Genomic DNA, 12,053 nt, shown 5'->3' with positions numbered 1-12,053 from the left:
GTAATTTATTTTAAGCTTCTCTCCACAAAGAATGTGTGCATTTTTAAAGGGCAGATTATGTAGATCAGTCCCCTCTGTGGTAGGACGTTGTTCTCAAACGATGAGAGTTTATAGCACATAAAAGAAGAATTTGTTATTGATTCCGTGTTGAAATATTATTCTGCCCCCTCCTTACCCTACAGTCAAGAAAAACGCATGCATTTTCCTTCTTCTAGGAGCAGCCAACTCATTGCACACTCTCAGTTTTCACGTAACCACAGTCTTGTAGTTTTTAGGGTTTTTTTTGTCTGTAGGAACAAATCTCTTAGGGATGCTTAATTTATTTTACCCCTCATGTTTAGTGTATTTTGCAGTAGCTGCTAGATTAACTTGTCAAGCTGGTGGAAGTGTGCTCAGCCACCTGAGGTCTGCAGCTTTAAAAGCAATCACTCGCCACAGTGTGTTTGGTGCAAAAGAGGAGAGTTGCTGGTATATTCAGAGTGATCTGTGCTTTTCAGGATGCTGAGAAAGGTTGCTTTGAATGCACTAAGTGTACACCAAAACTGTTACTGAATGCTGCTATAGAAATTGAAGGATTTAGGGTCAAAAGTTGAGCATTCTTTAGCATTGTTTATTCATTGGTTATTTTTCACTGGCCTGTGTAATTAATTCAGGGGCTTCAGGCCATTTTCTGATCTCATTGACTCTTGTGTCAGTGCAGCTTAATGCTGCTGAATACAAATGGAGATTTACATTGCTGTTGCTAATGGTAATAATCTGGCTCTGAAAAAGCCTAAATACCTGCCGGAGTAAAATAAAGCAAACACAAAACTGTTCAAACTGTTGGGCACGGTAAAAGCCTTGGCAAATAGCAAGAGTATCCTTTGAATGAAAGTCCATTTGCCTGGGTGTCTGTCGGGATACTATTTCAACAGCATCTGTAGTGCCTCCTCCTCACTTGTTACCATTATAATCTCCTTAACAGACCTTAAAATATCTCTTCCTTCACTGTTTCTTTGACTTAAAACTTTGGTTTTAGTCCTAATTTGGAAAAACATGCCCACTTGTGTCTCTTGGTCTGTGCCATTTTTTGTTAGATTTTATAGATAGATCATTAAACAGATGAGTTTGTCCAGTCTTTTTTTTCCCCCTCTATCAGAAGTTTTGTTTTTTCAACTCCCTAAACTTTCACCACCTGTCTTTTTCTCTATCCCTTTCCTTCCTATCTAAAACTACTCATGGAAATGTATGCCATTTCCCCTTCTATGAAGTATTGAATTTACTCTGTTTAGATTGAGTCTATTTTGTTTAGATTATTAATGCTTTTTTAGGAAGGTCCTGACAAGGAATGGCTTTCTTTCTCCTAGACACCAGTTTTAAGTAACGTTTTTGTTGCATACTGTCATGTAAACATCATAGGCATTTTATGACAGAAGTTACCATGTTTCATGTCTGTCTTGGGTTTCAACTGCAGGTATTCCAGAAAGAAGAAATTGAACCCTTACAAGTAAAACAACAGGAAGTAAATTGGTTGGGTCAGGGCCTTATTCAGAGTGCTGCTAAAAGTACCAGCACAGAAAACCTTGAACACGACCTTGAAGATGTCAACACCCGGTGGAAGACTCTTAATAAGAAGGTTATTATCTTGTATACTATCCTGCTTTTGTTGTGTTCTGCCTTTTGATTATTTGCTTGCTGATGTCTTTCAAAATACAGGAAATTAAATATTCACTAAGAATATGAGTTGTATTTGCTTTACACAATCACTTTGTAATTCTAAGGGTAAGATTTATATTGCTAAGAGCCAGAGGTGTTGCTTAGACGTATTGTCATTTATAAGGTTTTGCCAAACTTTCTCTAGGTCTGTCCTGGATTTTTATTCAGGAAGGACTCACAGAATCATGAAATGGTTGGGGTTGGAAGGGATCCCTGGAGATCCAGTCCCATGTTCAGTCACTGTTTGCATGTTTTTTCAGCTTGTTGTATTTGCTCGTGTACACTGTTCTACCTGCACAGAGCAATGATACAGCCCAGCTTTGTGTGGCTGGTGGAATTTTTCCTTTGCAGCACCTTAAGGATTGTATTGCTTGAGGCATCAAAAAGTAGGCTGCTTTGAAAAATTGGCTGTAGATGTTTTTCTGTGCTTTTCAGAAGTCTTCCTTCAGCAGTAGCTGCTGTTCAGAATGGAAAGGGTGGGGAGCAAAAATGGTGCTCATCTTCTTCTCCTGTCTTCCTGGAAGAGTGATGCAGCAGAACCAGATACACCTGTGGTTCACATATTTTACTTCTCCTTTCCTATTTTTATTTCTCCTTGATGGCATTATTGAGCCTTATTAAGAGCTGTTACTTTGAAATCCTGGCTCATTCTTTCAATAAGGAAAATGAAGACCATCTGAAATGCAAATATATTTTCAGTATATTTCATAATACTGTAGCTACACAAAGCTTGAGGAACTTATAGGGAATTACTAGAGCAGGCTGATTTACTGGGAGTCTGTCTGTCCTTTTCATTGGATGTCTCCAGCCCCAGTTCATGAATCCAGATTCATGCTGAATTGTGACATAGTGCTGTTATGAAGAGTTATAAAAACAATAGTATTTATTAGTGATATTGACAGCTGTTGTCCAGATTTTGACTAATTATTTCACAGAAATAAAATGAATAGGTGAGATCCTCTACTGTTTTTCAGGTTGCCCAGCGTGCTGCACAATTGCAGGAAGCTCTCCTCCACTGTGGGAGATTTCAGGATGCCCTTGAATCTCTGCTTAGCTGGCTCATTGATACAGAAGATCTTGTGGCTAATCAGAAACCACCATCTGCTGAATTCAAAGTTGTCAAGGCCCAAATACAAGAACAGAAGGTAAGTGAAATGGTTTCAGAGTCTCTCTCCTTCCACTGGACCAATGAGAATAAATTCCCAGGCTTTGGCAAAGCATAATATCTATTCAAGTGTATTATATTACACTGGGGTGTGCTGAGGTGTTTAAAGCAGCCATCTGTTCAAAACTTAAGACTTTGTCCAGGGTTGGGAAGAGTGCTCATCTTCTTGGATATTAAACAGAGCAATACTGTGCAATCTGAGCTGTGGTTTATTAACATTATCTGGAAAGGATGTTAAAGATCCATTGGAAAAAGAGAAAGCATGAAATCCAGTATTTGGCCATTTGAAAGGTAGGAAATAAAACCTAGTAAATTTTCACTCTAGTACTATGAAGATAAGATTGAAGATTATAGACTTAAAACCTTGGCTCTTGATCTTCATGTGATTATTGTTGGTAATTAATTGGAATCCCATTGGGAAGTGGCCTGTGCTAATGTAGAAACTCTATCAGTGTCATCAAGTTTGGCATATTTTAACAGTGGCTATAGAAAAAAGAATGATAATGTAGCTGATGAAACATGCCATTCATGCAGTTGGACAGTGTGGCCCACTGCCACCCAAGGATTTAATATAAAACTATGGCCAGTACAGGTTGTTGTCCTGGGATACCTGTGGTGGCAAAATGTTAACGATACCAAAGGCACCTAGGGCATGGAGGAAGGGAGGATTGCAGACAGAGGCACATTTTATTCTTCACAGAGAAGTTAATGTACTAGACTAGATTGATGAACTCAACTGTATCTCATATAAGTGATGAGTTGATTATACAATAGTTTTAGTATCCATTTTCCCATCTCTCTGTGTATCCGAATTACCTCAGTGATGCCAAATCTGGCAGGGCATGCAGTTTTCTCATAAATGTTACTATAAAATGTAACTTAATTCTAGATAGCTGGATTCCTTCAAGGGTGTTATGTAGAACTTTTTCCTCATATGTGTTCATTTTCTAGGCTACCACACATCCTTACCTCAGAGAAACCAGGGTTGTTGTTTGGGCTTCATGAAACTCCAGTGTTCTTAAGAAAACAACTGAGAAACTAAAATGAGCCTGTATTGGTCAGGGAAGGGGTTGATGTGTGTGTTATGTGTGTCTCTTTGATTAGCTTTGCTCACATTTTTATAACAATACAGGCATTGTGATTTAGTTTTTTGGTTGTTGGTTTTTTTGGGTTTTTTTGGTTTTTTGTTTGTTTTTGTTTTAACAGCTTTTCAAGAAGTCTACTGTTGTTACATTTTGCATTATTGCAATATTTCTTAATAACCTGGTGCTGGATTGCTCTCTCTCCAGCTTCTGCAGAGGCTGCTGGATGACCGCAAGCCAACTGTTGAGGCGATCAAGCGCGAAGGGGAGAAAATTGCGGAGTCAGCAGAGCCTGCTGATAGAGTGAAAATCTTGAAACAGCTGAGTTTCCTGGACAGTCGATGGGATGCCTTGCTCAGTAAAGCTGAAACAAGGTACTTGAAATTCTTTCATGGGTTTGAAAAATGTAGACATAACATGTGATGGATGTTCAGAAGCAGCATGTGGAACTCTATATTGTAAAGTACTACCATGCTTTTGATTGCATTATGTCTTTGTGTCTTGATGTTGATATAATGGGTTCTCTGAGCGAAAAGTGGAGAAAAGTGACCTGAAGAGACCAAAAGCTCTTTAAAAAATGTTTAGTCTAATGTGATAATCTGCTAGAATTAACTGCATATGTATCTTTTGAATATTTTATCTCTGTTGATTAGTTAGAATGCAAGTGTTTTGAGGCAAGAACCTTTTTTGCAATAGAATCAAGTGCAAATTTTACACCTAACAAATAATAATGATATTCTGTTGGAACTTCAAAGTCCTGAGTTACTACAAAGAAGGGGCACTCAATTCTTTCCTTTTTTTTAATAGCATCAATATAATTAGTTTGTGCGACTCAGAGGTCATCACAGTGTCAGTTGGAGATGCATGCAAGGTGCTGAGCTCCCTTAGTTTTTTAGAGAAAAAAGGACTTTAAAGCATATAGATCTCTATATTCTAGCAACACAGAAAGCCCTATCTCTTAAAAGACATTGAGGTCCACTTCAAGTTCCAAATGGAAAAAATCAAACCAAATCCATGCACACAGTATCTGTGTAAACACAGACTTACATTTATGAGTTGTTGTCAATGTATAAAATACCTGTGAAGTTATGAACTGGAAAGTGTCTTTGAAGAAATCTGTGTTGAAAGGGTTACTGACATGTTTTCTGGGTGGGGATTTGACAAGGACAGTCTTTTTCAGAGTAGAGAGAAGGCTGCATGAGACAGCTTGGAAAAAGGCCTATAATTGAGAGTAAGAGAGGACTTGGGAAGTTGAACAAAAATTTAAAGTGCCCAGTGAAGCTCTACAGTGAAGAACAAATGGTTGTGTTGGGACTTAGAGTAGCATTGAACTCACCTCACTTCTGCTGTCTTCTGTTCCTTCTGGTAGCCTCTCTTTAGCCGAACCTGTTTTGTTACCTCATACTAATAATAGGATTATTTAATTAGTCAACCACTAATAGACCATTATTTCCTTTTTTTCCCCCCTTCTTTTTTATTGGAGGAATCTGACTCATTAGCTGGGGTAAATGTTAATGTCATGTTTAATTTAATAATATCCTCCCAGTCTGGTGATATCTAATTACAAATGAAATTGCAGCTTTTTCCAAGCCATCATTAGCTGCAAGCTTATCTCCATTTTTCTTTGGCTGCTCTCTAGAAATGAAGAAGGAATTTGAGAATGATTTTGAAAACTATGTAGAGTACCCCACAGAGTGTTCCATGGCTACGTATGTCAAGTCTACCTTGTTTATAAGCCTTGGAAAACACATATAAATGTAACTTTTATCTGGAACGAGATCCTGATTTGGAAAACGTTATTGTGATGTTTCATGTAGAACAAATCTCTCATAAAAGTCTCCTTGAATGACATTTGTTCAGCACTGCTTGTAGAGAAGGCTTTGCTGTAATCAAGAGTCTTCTCTGACATGTAATAATCTGAACCAGAAATGTCTTAGTTACTGCTTTTCCATTTTGGAGGTCAAGTCTCTGTGCTCTATTAGTGTTGTCTCACTAACTTCACTGAGAGCTTTTATCCAGGAAAAGAGAGGCAAATTTAGAACCAAATAATTCTGTTGTCATCATTGAAAAAATGTTTAAAGATATTTTACAACACTGAGGAAGCATGACAGTATGTTGTGGTTTGGTAAAGCCTTTGCCTAACTTTAAAACATGTATAATAGTCAAGGGAATGTAACTTTATGCTTTAAGACAGCTGGAAACCTGAGAACTATCTTAAATGGCTATAAAACAATCTTTTGCTGAATTGGGTTCTAGATTATTTTTAGCAAAAAGTATATTAATAAAGTGATATTATTTTTATTTTCAAAACTGGTATATTATCCAAATGCCTTGGAGGTGTTTATTTGTTTTTAATTTTATTTGATTTTTCCTTTACCTTGCTTTTCATTAAGTATCATGGATATATGTCTGTTTCATTTGGTGAGTGGTTCCTACAATGAGATTGAATTATTTCTGAAGTGTTTTTCAAAGGATTCAAGGGACTTTTTTCTTTATTAAAACTGTTTGACACTCACTTCATCACAAAAGATAACCATTCCCTGGGTGCGTTGGTAGGAACCGTCAGCTGGAAGGCATCTCGGTGGTAGCGCAGCAGTTCCACGAAGCTCTGGAGCCCCTGGTGGAGTGGCTGACAACCACAGAGAAGAGGCTTGCAAATGCAGAACCCATTGGGACACAGGCCTCCAAACTGCAGCAGCAGATTTCTCAGCATAAAGTAAGATGCAAACCACTCACTTGCTTTGGTCATACTTTTTAGATCTTCTGTAAAGCACAACACAACTGACAAAGCTGTTGCATTGTACTCATTTTTCCATACTGTTTCATTTTTTTCCCTTGTAATTTAAGTTTGATACCTTTATGTTGGCATATGTCCTTTTTTGTTCAATTTTTGTTGAGTTCCACTTAAATTTATTTTATGTTTTTCTTATTTTCTTTTCCATTATTCTTCATTATTGAAAATAAAATATAGGCCCTAGAAGATGATGTCCTAGCTCACAATAAGAGTTTACATCAGGCCATTAGCGCTGGTCAGTCTCTAAAGGCTATGAGCTCCAGGGAAGATAAAGATATGGTGCAGGAAAAGCTAGATTCTGCTCAGGCACGATACATTGAAATTCAAGAGAAGAGCAACAGCAGGTCTGAACTTCTCCAGCAAGCTCACAGCAATGCTCAGATTTTTGGGGAGGACGAAGTTGAATTGATGAACTGGCTGAATGAAGTCCATGATAAACTGAGCAAATTGTCAGTCCAAGATTGCAACACAGAATTGCTTGAGAAACAGCACTCTGAACTACTGGTATTTTGATTTCTGTTCATTTCTTATTTAATTCATGTTTTTAATTTTATTTATATCCCCATACATAATTTATTTTCATTAATTTATTTTGTTTAAAATGTCAGTATGCTTATTGAAAATAAAAATAATAAATTTTTTAGGTCTGTGTTAACATAAATGACCTTTATTCATAGGATCTTCAGGAAGAGATTCTTCTTAGAAAACAAAATGTTGATTTGGCTATACAAAATGGCTTAGAGCTTCTCAAGCAAACAACAGGTGAGGACTTACATAAAACTGTAATTTGTCATACTTTTTTTTTGTGTACTTACCTAAGAAAATTAAAGTGAGGCTTGTAAATATGGTTCATATTTACTGGTTAAAGCAATCAAAGTTGTTTATTTTAATAAGCTTTGAGGTCAACCTAGGCTAGTTTTGGGGCCAATTTTACTTTTAATGTAAATGAGCAAAAGGCCTTTTTTGCCTGTAGAGAATTTAGCCCTTGACTCCCTTTATTATTTTTCGTGGAAAATTATTCTAGTGAACCTGCATTCCATTCCTAATAGTGAATTATGGACATTACTCATAATGGAGGGCTGTTTGGCAGTGGACACAGTAAATTCCCTGCAGGCATCCACAGATGAACAAGATATTAGACTACCTATTACTGCAAGGGGAAAGCTTCAGCCATGGGAGCTAATACTGTGGGAAAAGTTGCATTCCAGTTATACACAATGTGTCTGTTCTGTAGATCAACATCTGTACATATAAAGTTCTTGAACCCTTTGAGATGTACATATGTTTGTGCAGGGTATGGTATTATCCTTTTTTGTTCCAAGCTTTCACATTACACATATCCTATGATGAAATTTGAACACTTGTAATATTGTAGCTGGTACATTTCAGTGTACTGTTTTTCTTTTGGCCTTTAGAGTGTGTTTCAAATGGACAGCAATGAGATTGAACTGTGATGTCAAAATCTACTGAAATTGAAAGTCTAGTTAGTAATACGTAGATTTTGTTTTTTGTTCTTTACATTTTCAGTAACACTTTTATATATTTTATTTGAGCTTTATAAGAAGTATTGGGAATTTAAGGGTAGATTTTTTATAAGATTATTTCTGTTTAAAATTGGATTTAACTTGTTACTTTGTAATAGTTTAGTAAAGCAGAAAAAAGACAGAAGGACTGATCCTGAACTGAGGTAAACTTTGTACTTCTGTGGGTTTTAGTGATGGTAGGATAATTTAAAATAGTTGAGGATTGGCCTTGTCACCTTGTTTGGGTTATTTTATGAATTAAATACCAAGTTTTTTGTAATATGCGAAGTCTGGGATTTTAGGTTTTTTTTTTTGTGGTGGTGGTGGTTTTGGTTTTTTTTTTTTAATATTTGTTATCATGGGAAATAACATTCTTTTAATATTTTAGGTGACGAAGTTGTAATTGTTCAAGATAAACTGGAAGGCATTAAAGCAAGATACAAAGATATTACAAAATTAAGTTCTGATGTATCCAAGACTTTAGAGCAGGCTCTGCAGCTTGCAGGTCAGCTGCACTCAACTCATGAGGAACTCTGCAAATGGCTTGATGAAGTAGAGATGGAGTTACTCTCATATGAAACTCAAATACCAAAGGGTGAAGAATTAAGCCAAGTACAAGAAAGACAAAAAGTAGGTTTTAGAACCTGTGAATTATTTACTGTTCTGTGATTCAGTGAGGTTTTGTGTTAATTTATGCTTGAAATGAAATAATATTTTGAATAACTAATTTTAGTATCAGATAATTTGACTAAATGTAACAGTAGTTAAGAATCAAACTCTTTTTCCAGAGTCATCTGTTATAATCACTTATGAAATTAGGCTGAGGTTTATTTTTAGCACAAGAGAAACACAACATTTTCGTTTTATTCGAGGAGCTACCTAAGACTGGGAAACTTCATAAGCTGTCAAACAAATTTATTTTAGTTCTTTAGCTGTGGTATGGATAAAATCCTGTAAAGTGTCAGCATTTTAAACATGTATATTTATTAAGATTGATTTCAAAAGAAAAAATGTAGTGTAAGCTTCATGGTTTAGAAAATGTTGAGGGTGGAAGCTTAAAAAAATCTATTAAATTTCTTTAATAGATGGGAAGTTCTTTACAGGTAAAAGCTCATTCCTTTGTGTGAATGTGTGCTTGAAATTCAATCTAGTCATTGCAGAAATAATTTGAATTCATTATATTTTGCTATATTGCATGCCGATTTCATTTGCTGATGATTTAGTTCCTTATGGAGTTGCAGTTCACAACTATCCATTAGTTTTATTTTCTTTGGATGCTTCATGAAGTACTAAGAATTCTTAGAAAATTTTCAGACAATCATACTGAATGGAGAAATATATTCAGGTTAGATTCCGTGGAAAATTCTCTTAAGAATTACTTACCTTTCTGTCAAACGACTTACAGTATCAAAAAAGTAATGCAGTTTAGCTGAAAATAAGTATTCTAAGTTAGCCCTTTGGTTTGTGTGGGAAGCATTTCAGTTTTGGACTCATGGAGTAGTTGAAAGAATGAAAAATCTGCCAACTGTGTACGGTCTGTTCATATACTGCCATGTTTAATTGTTTTAAATGGCCTTTTACAGGAACTGAAAAAAGAAGCAAAGAACAACAAAGGCTTAGTGGACACTCTGAATGAGGTTGGCAGTGCCTTCCTGGAGCTGGTGCCATGGAGGGCCAGAGAGGGGCTGGACAAGATGATAACGGAGGACAACGAACGTTACAGATTAGTGAGTGACGCCATCTCTCAGAAGGTGGATGAGATCGATGCTGCCTTCCTGAGGTCCCAGCAGGTACTGAAAAGTGTTCTTTGGACAGAAAGTGTCTCTGGAAATGTGCACTTGAACAAAAGCTGTCCTTTAATAATGTTGCCAGAAGTTTGTTATGCTTGAGCAGCAAAAGGCCCATTTGAATGAAATGGGACTCCAGTGTTAAAATATGAATGCCAGAAATCTGTTAATCTATACTCTGTTGTAGTTGTCTCCCTTTTTGTTGATGCAAACAACAATATTTTTGCTAAAATTGCTGTTAGTAATCTGTGCCTCCGTAAGACAGAGTTTGCTTAAGAACTGAATGGCTCAGGTCTTTTGTACATCATGTTGTGTTATGTAAAATATGGGCCAAGATCCTGAGCCACCTTTTCTGGAGGTGACACTGATTTTGCTAGGTTGGCCATACCTTTTAGCATCTGCTGATTGTCTAGCTCTTCTGCACATTAGACCATTAAAAGCTGGATGTTCAAGCTGTAGTGGAGGATTTAAATAACAATTTTATTAATATCCACAATGCTTTTCTTCTTGGGGTGCAAAACCTGAGTTATTTAATATGTGGAGAGTTATTTAATATGTGGAGGTTTCTGTACATGCACAGAAGTATATGTGGATACACTTTGAGAACTGGGCTCTTAATTTTGTCACTAAGTTGTCTCATATTTAAGCCAGCTTATAAATGTGTTGTGAAAACAGTTTTCCAGTTCACACATACAAATATTGGTGGAGATTTCTCCTTTTGCTGTATAGTTCCCTTAAACAGTTGTAAGAGGACAAGGAGAAAGCATGTGTGATAATTTCAAAATTTACTAAAAGCTGACTAAAAGAGTCAGTAATTCAGATTTTTTTCTAGGTGAGCCTCAAAATAAGTACAAGTTTCTTTTTAAGGGGTTTGATAATTAATATTTTCTCGTCTCATTAACCTAATCCTCAAAAATGAAGGGTGATTTTCAGTTTATTTTTTTAGTGAGTGATAAGGTGAAATAGGAGATTATACATTGGCTCTCCTTCAGATTTTCTGAATTCCATGAGTACATTGCATCCTCTAGCATAAGTTGAGCAGTTTGAGATCCAGACATGAAAAGTCCAGAGCTGCTATTCCACTAGCTAATGTTGGAAGGGCACATTGCACTCTCATCCTGCATACCTCTAACCTCCACTTCGGCACATCATCACAATAAACTCCTATACACCATATCCTGTGATAAGTTTTGGGTGCCTTAATGTGCTTCCAGTAAAGGATAAGATACTTCCCATTTAGCTATGCAAGATAAAACACATTTTTGGAGGAGCCAGTGCTCTTTAGGTTCGCCCTGTGGCATTTTGTTGAAGTGCTTATACTATTAAGTTTTGGCTGGAGGACAAAGCTGCTGAGAATACAAGGCTTTGGTAGGAGTAAGTGTGGGTTTCGTGTCAGATGTTCCTGGACCAAGGTGAGGAATGCAGCAAGAAACACAGATTGTTAGGCAGAATAGCTTCACGTTGTGAATGGAAACTGGAAGAATAATAGACAAATGCAATGCCCAGGGTTTTTAACTACCTGGGCAAAGTGGTCCCAGACTGATAATAGAGATAAATTCAGCTGCATGTTTTAGTCTTCGTTTCTCAAGACTGAAGGCCGTGGTGGGGTCCTCTGGTGAAGGAGTCCTATGTAGAAACACAAGGTCATATTCTACCTGTTCTTCACTCTAAAGCAGCTATAAAGAGTGCTTTAGAAAGCATTCATGGAGAAAATCACATCATCATCATATTCAGAAGTCAGTCATTCCTGATCAGAAGAAAATGTACCACAATGAACTATGCTTGGTTAAAATTGGATGGGGATTAAGTAGGCGATTTTATAGTGACTCCAAGTGTAGCTGAGGGCTCATAAGTAACTGCCGTGTACAATGGGAAGAAAACATTTCAAGGTTTGGATGCAGAGAGTGCCAATTTTATGCTTTTTATTCCTTAATGTTGTTTTTAAGCATCACAAATTGGAAATCCCATACCTTCAGCAAATTGAGTTTAGAGTTCTTCTCTTCCTCA

The 12,053-nt window shown here is 36.7% G+C and overlaps 1 protein-coding gene across 39 annotated transcripts in view; it reads left to right on the top strand.

Annotated features, from left to right (window-relative positions):
- Positions 1-12,053, top strand: part of DST (dystonin) — a 289,183-nt gene that overhangs the window by 223,662 nt on the left and 53,468 nt on the right. For 35 of the 39 annotated variants that reach the window (XM_038134003.1, XM_038134007.1, XM_038134006.1 and 32 more), the window contains 8 exons: positions 1,454-1,615; positions 2,670-2,840; positions 4,150-4,316; positions 6,499-6,658; positions 6,914-7,240; positions 7,414-7,498; positions 8,648-8,889; positions 9,843-10,049. In XM_038134003.1, coding sequence (XP_037989931.1) covers positions 1,454-1,615; positions 2,670-2,840; positions 4,150-4,316; positions 6,499-6,658; positions 6,914-7,240; positions 7,414-7,498; positions 8,648-8,889; positions 9,843-10,049 — 1,521 coding nt within the window. The remainder of the gene's footprint in view (positions 1-1,453; positions 1,616-2,669; positions 2,841-4,149; positions 4,317-6,498; positions 6,659-6,913; positions 7,241-7,413; positions 7,499-8,647; positions 8,890-9,842; positions 10,050-12,053) is intronic. The other 4 variants (XM_038133976.1, XM_038134005.1, XM_038133979.1 and 1 more) reach the window with 1 other exon arrangement.

The sequence above is a fragment of the Motacilla alba genome, chromosome 3 (assembly GCF_015832195.1).
Source record: "Motacilla alba alba isolate MOTALB_02 chromosome 3, Motacilla_alba_V1.0_pri, whole genome shotgun sequence".
NCBI classification, from domain to species: domain Eukaryota; kingdom Metazoa; phylum Chordata; class Aves; order Passeriformes; family Motacillidae; genus Motacilla; species Motacilla alba.
The sequence above is the reverse complement of the archived record's forward strand: the minus strand, read 5'-3'. Positions and strand labels throughout refer to the sequence as shown.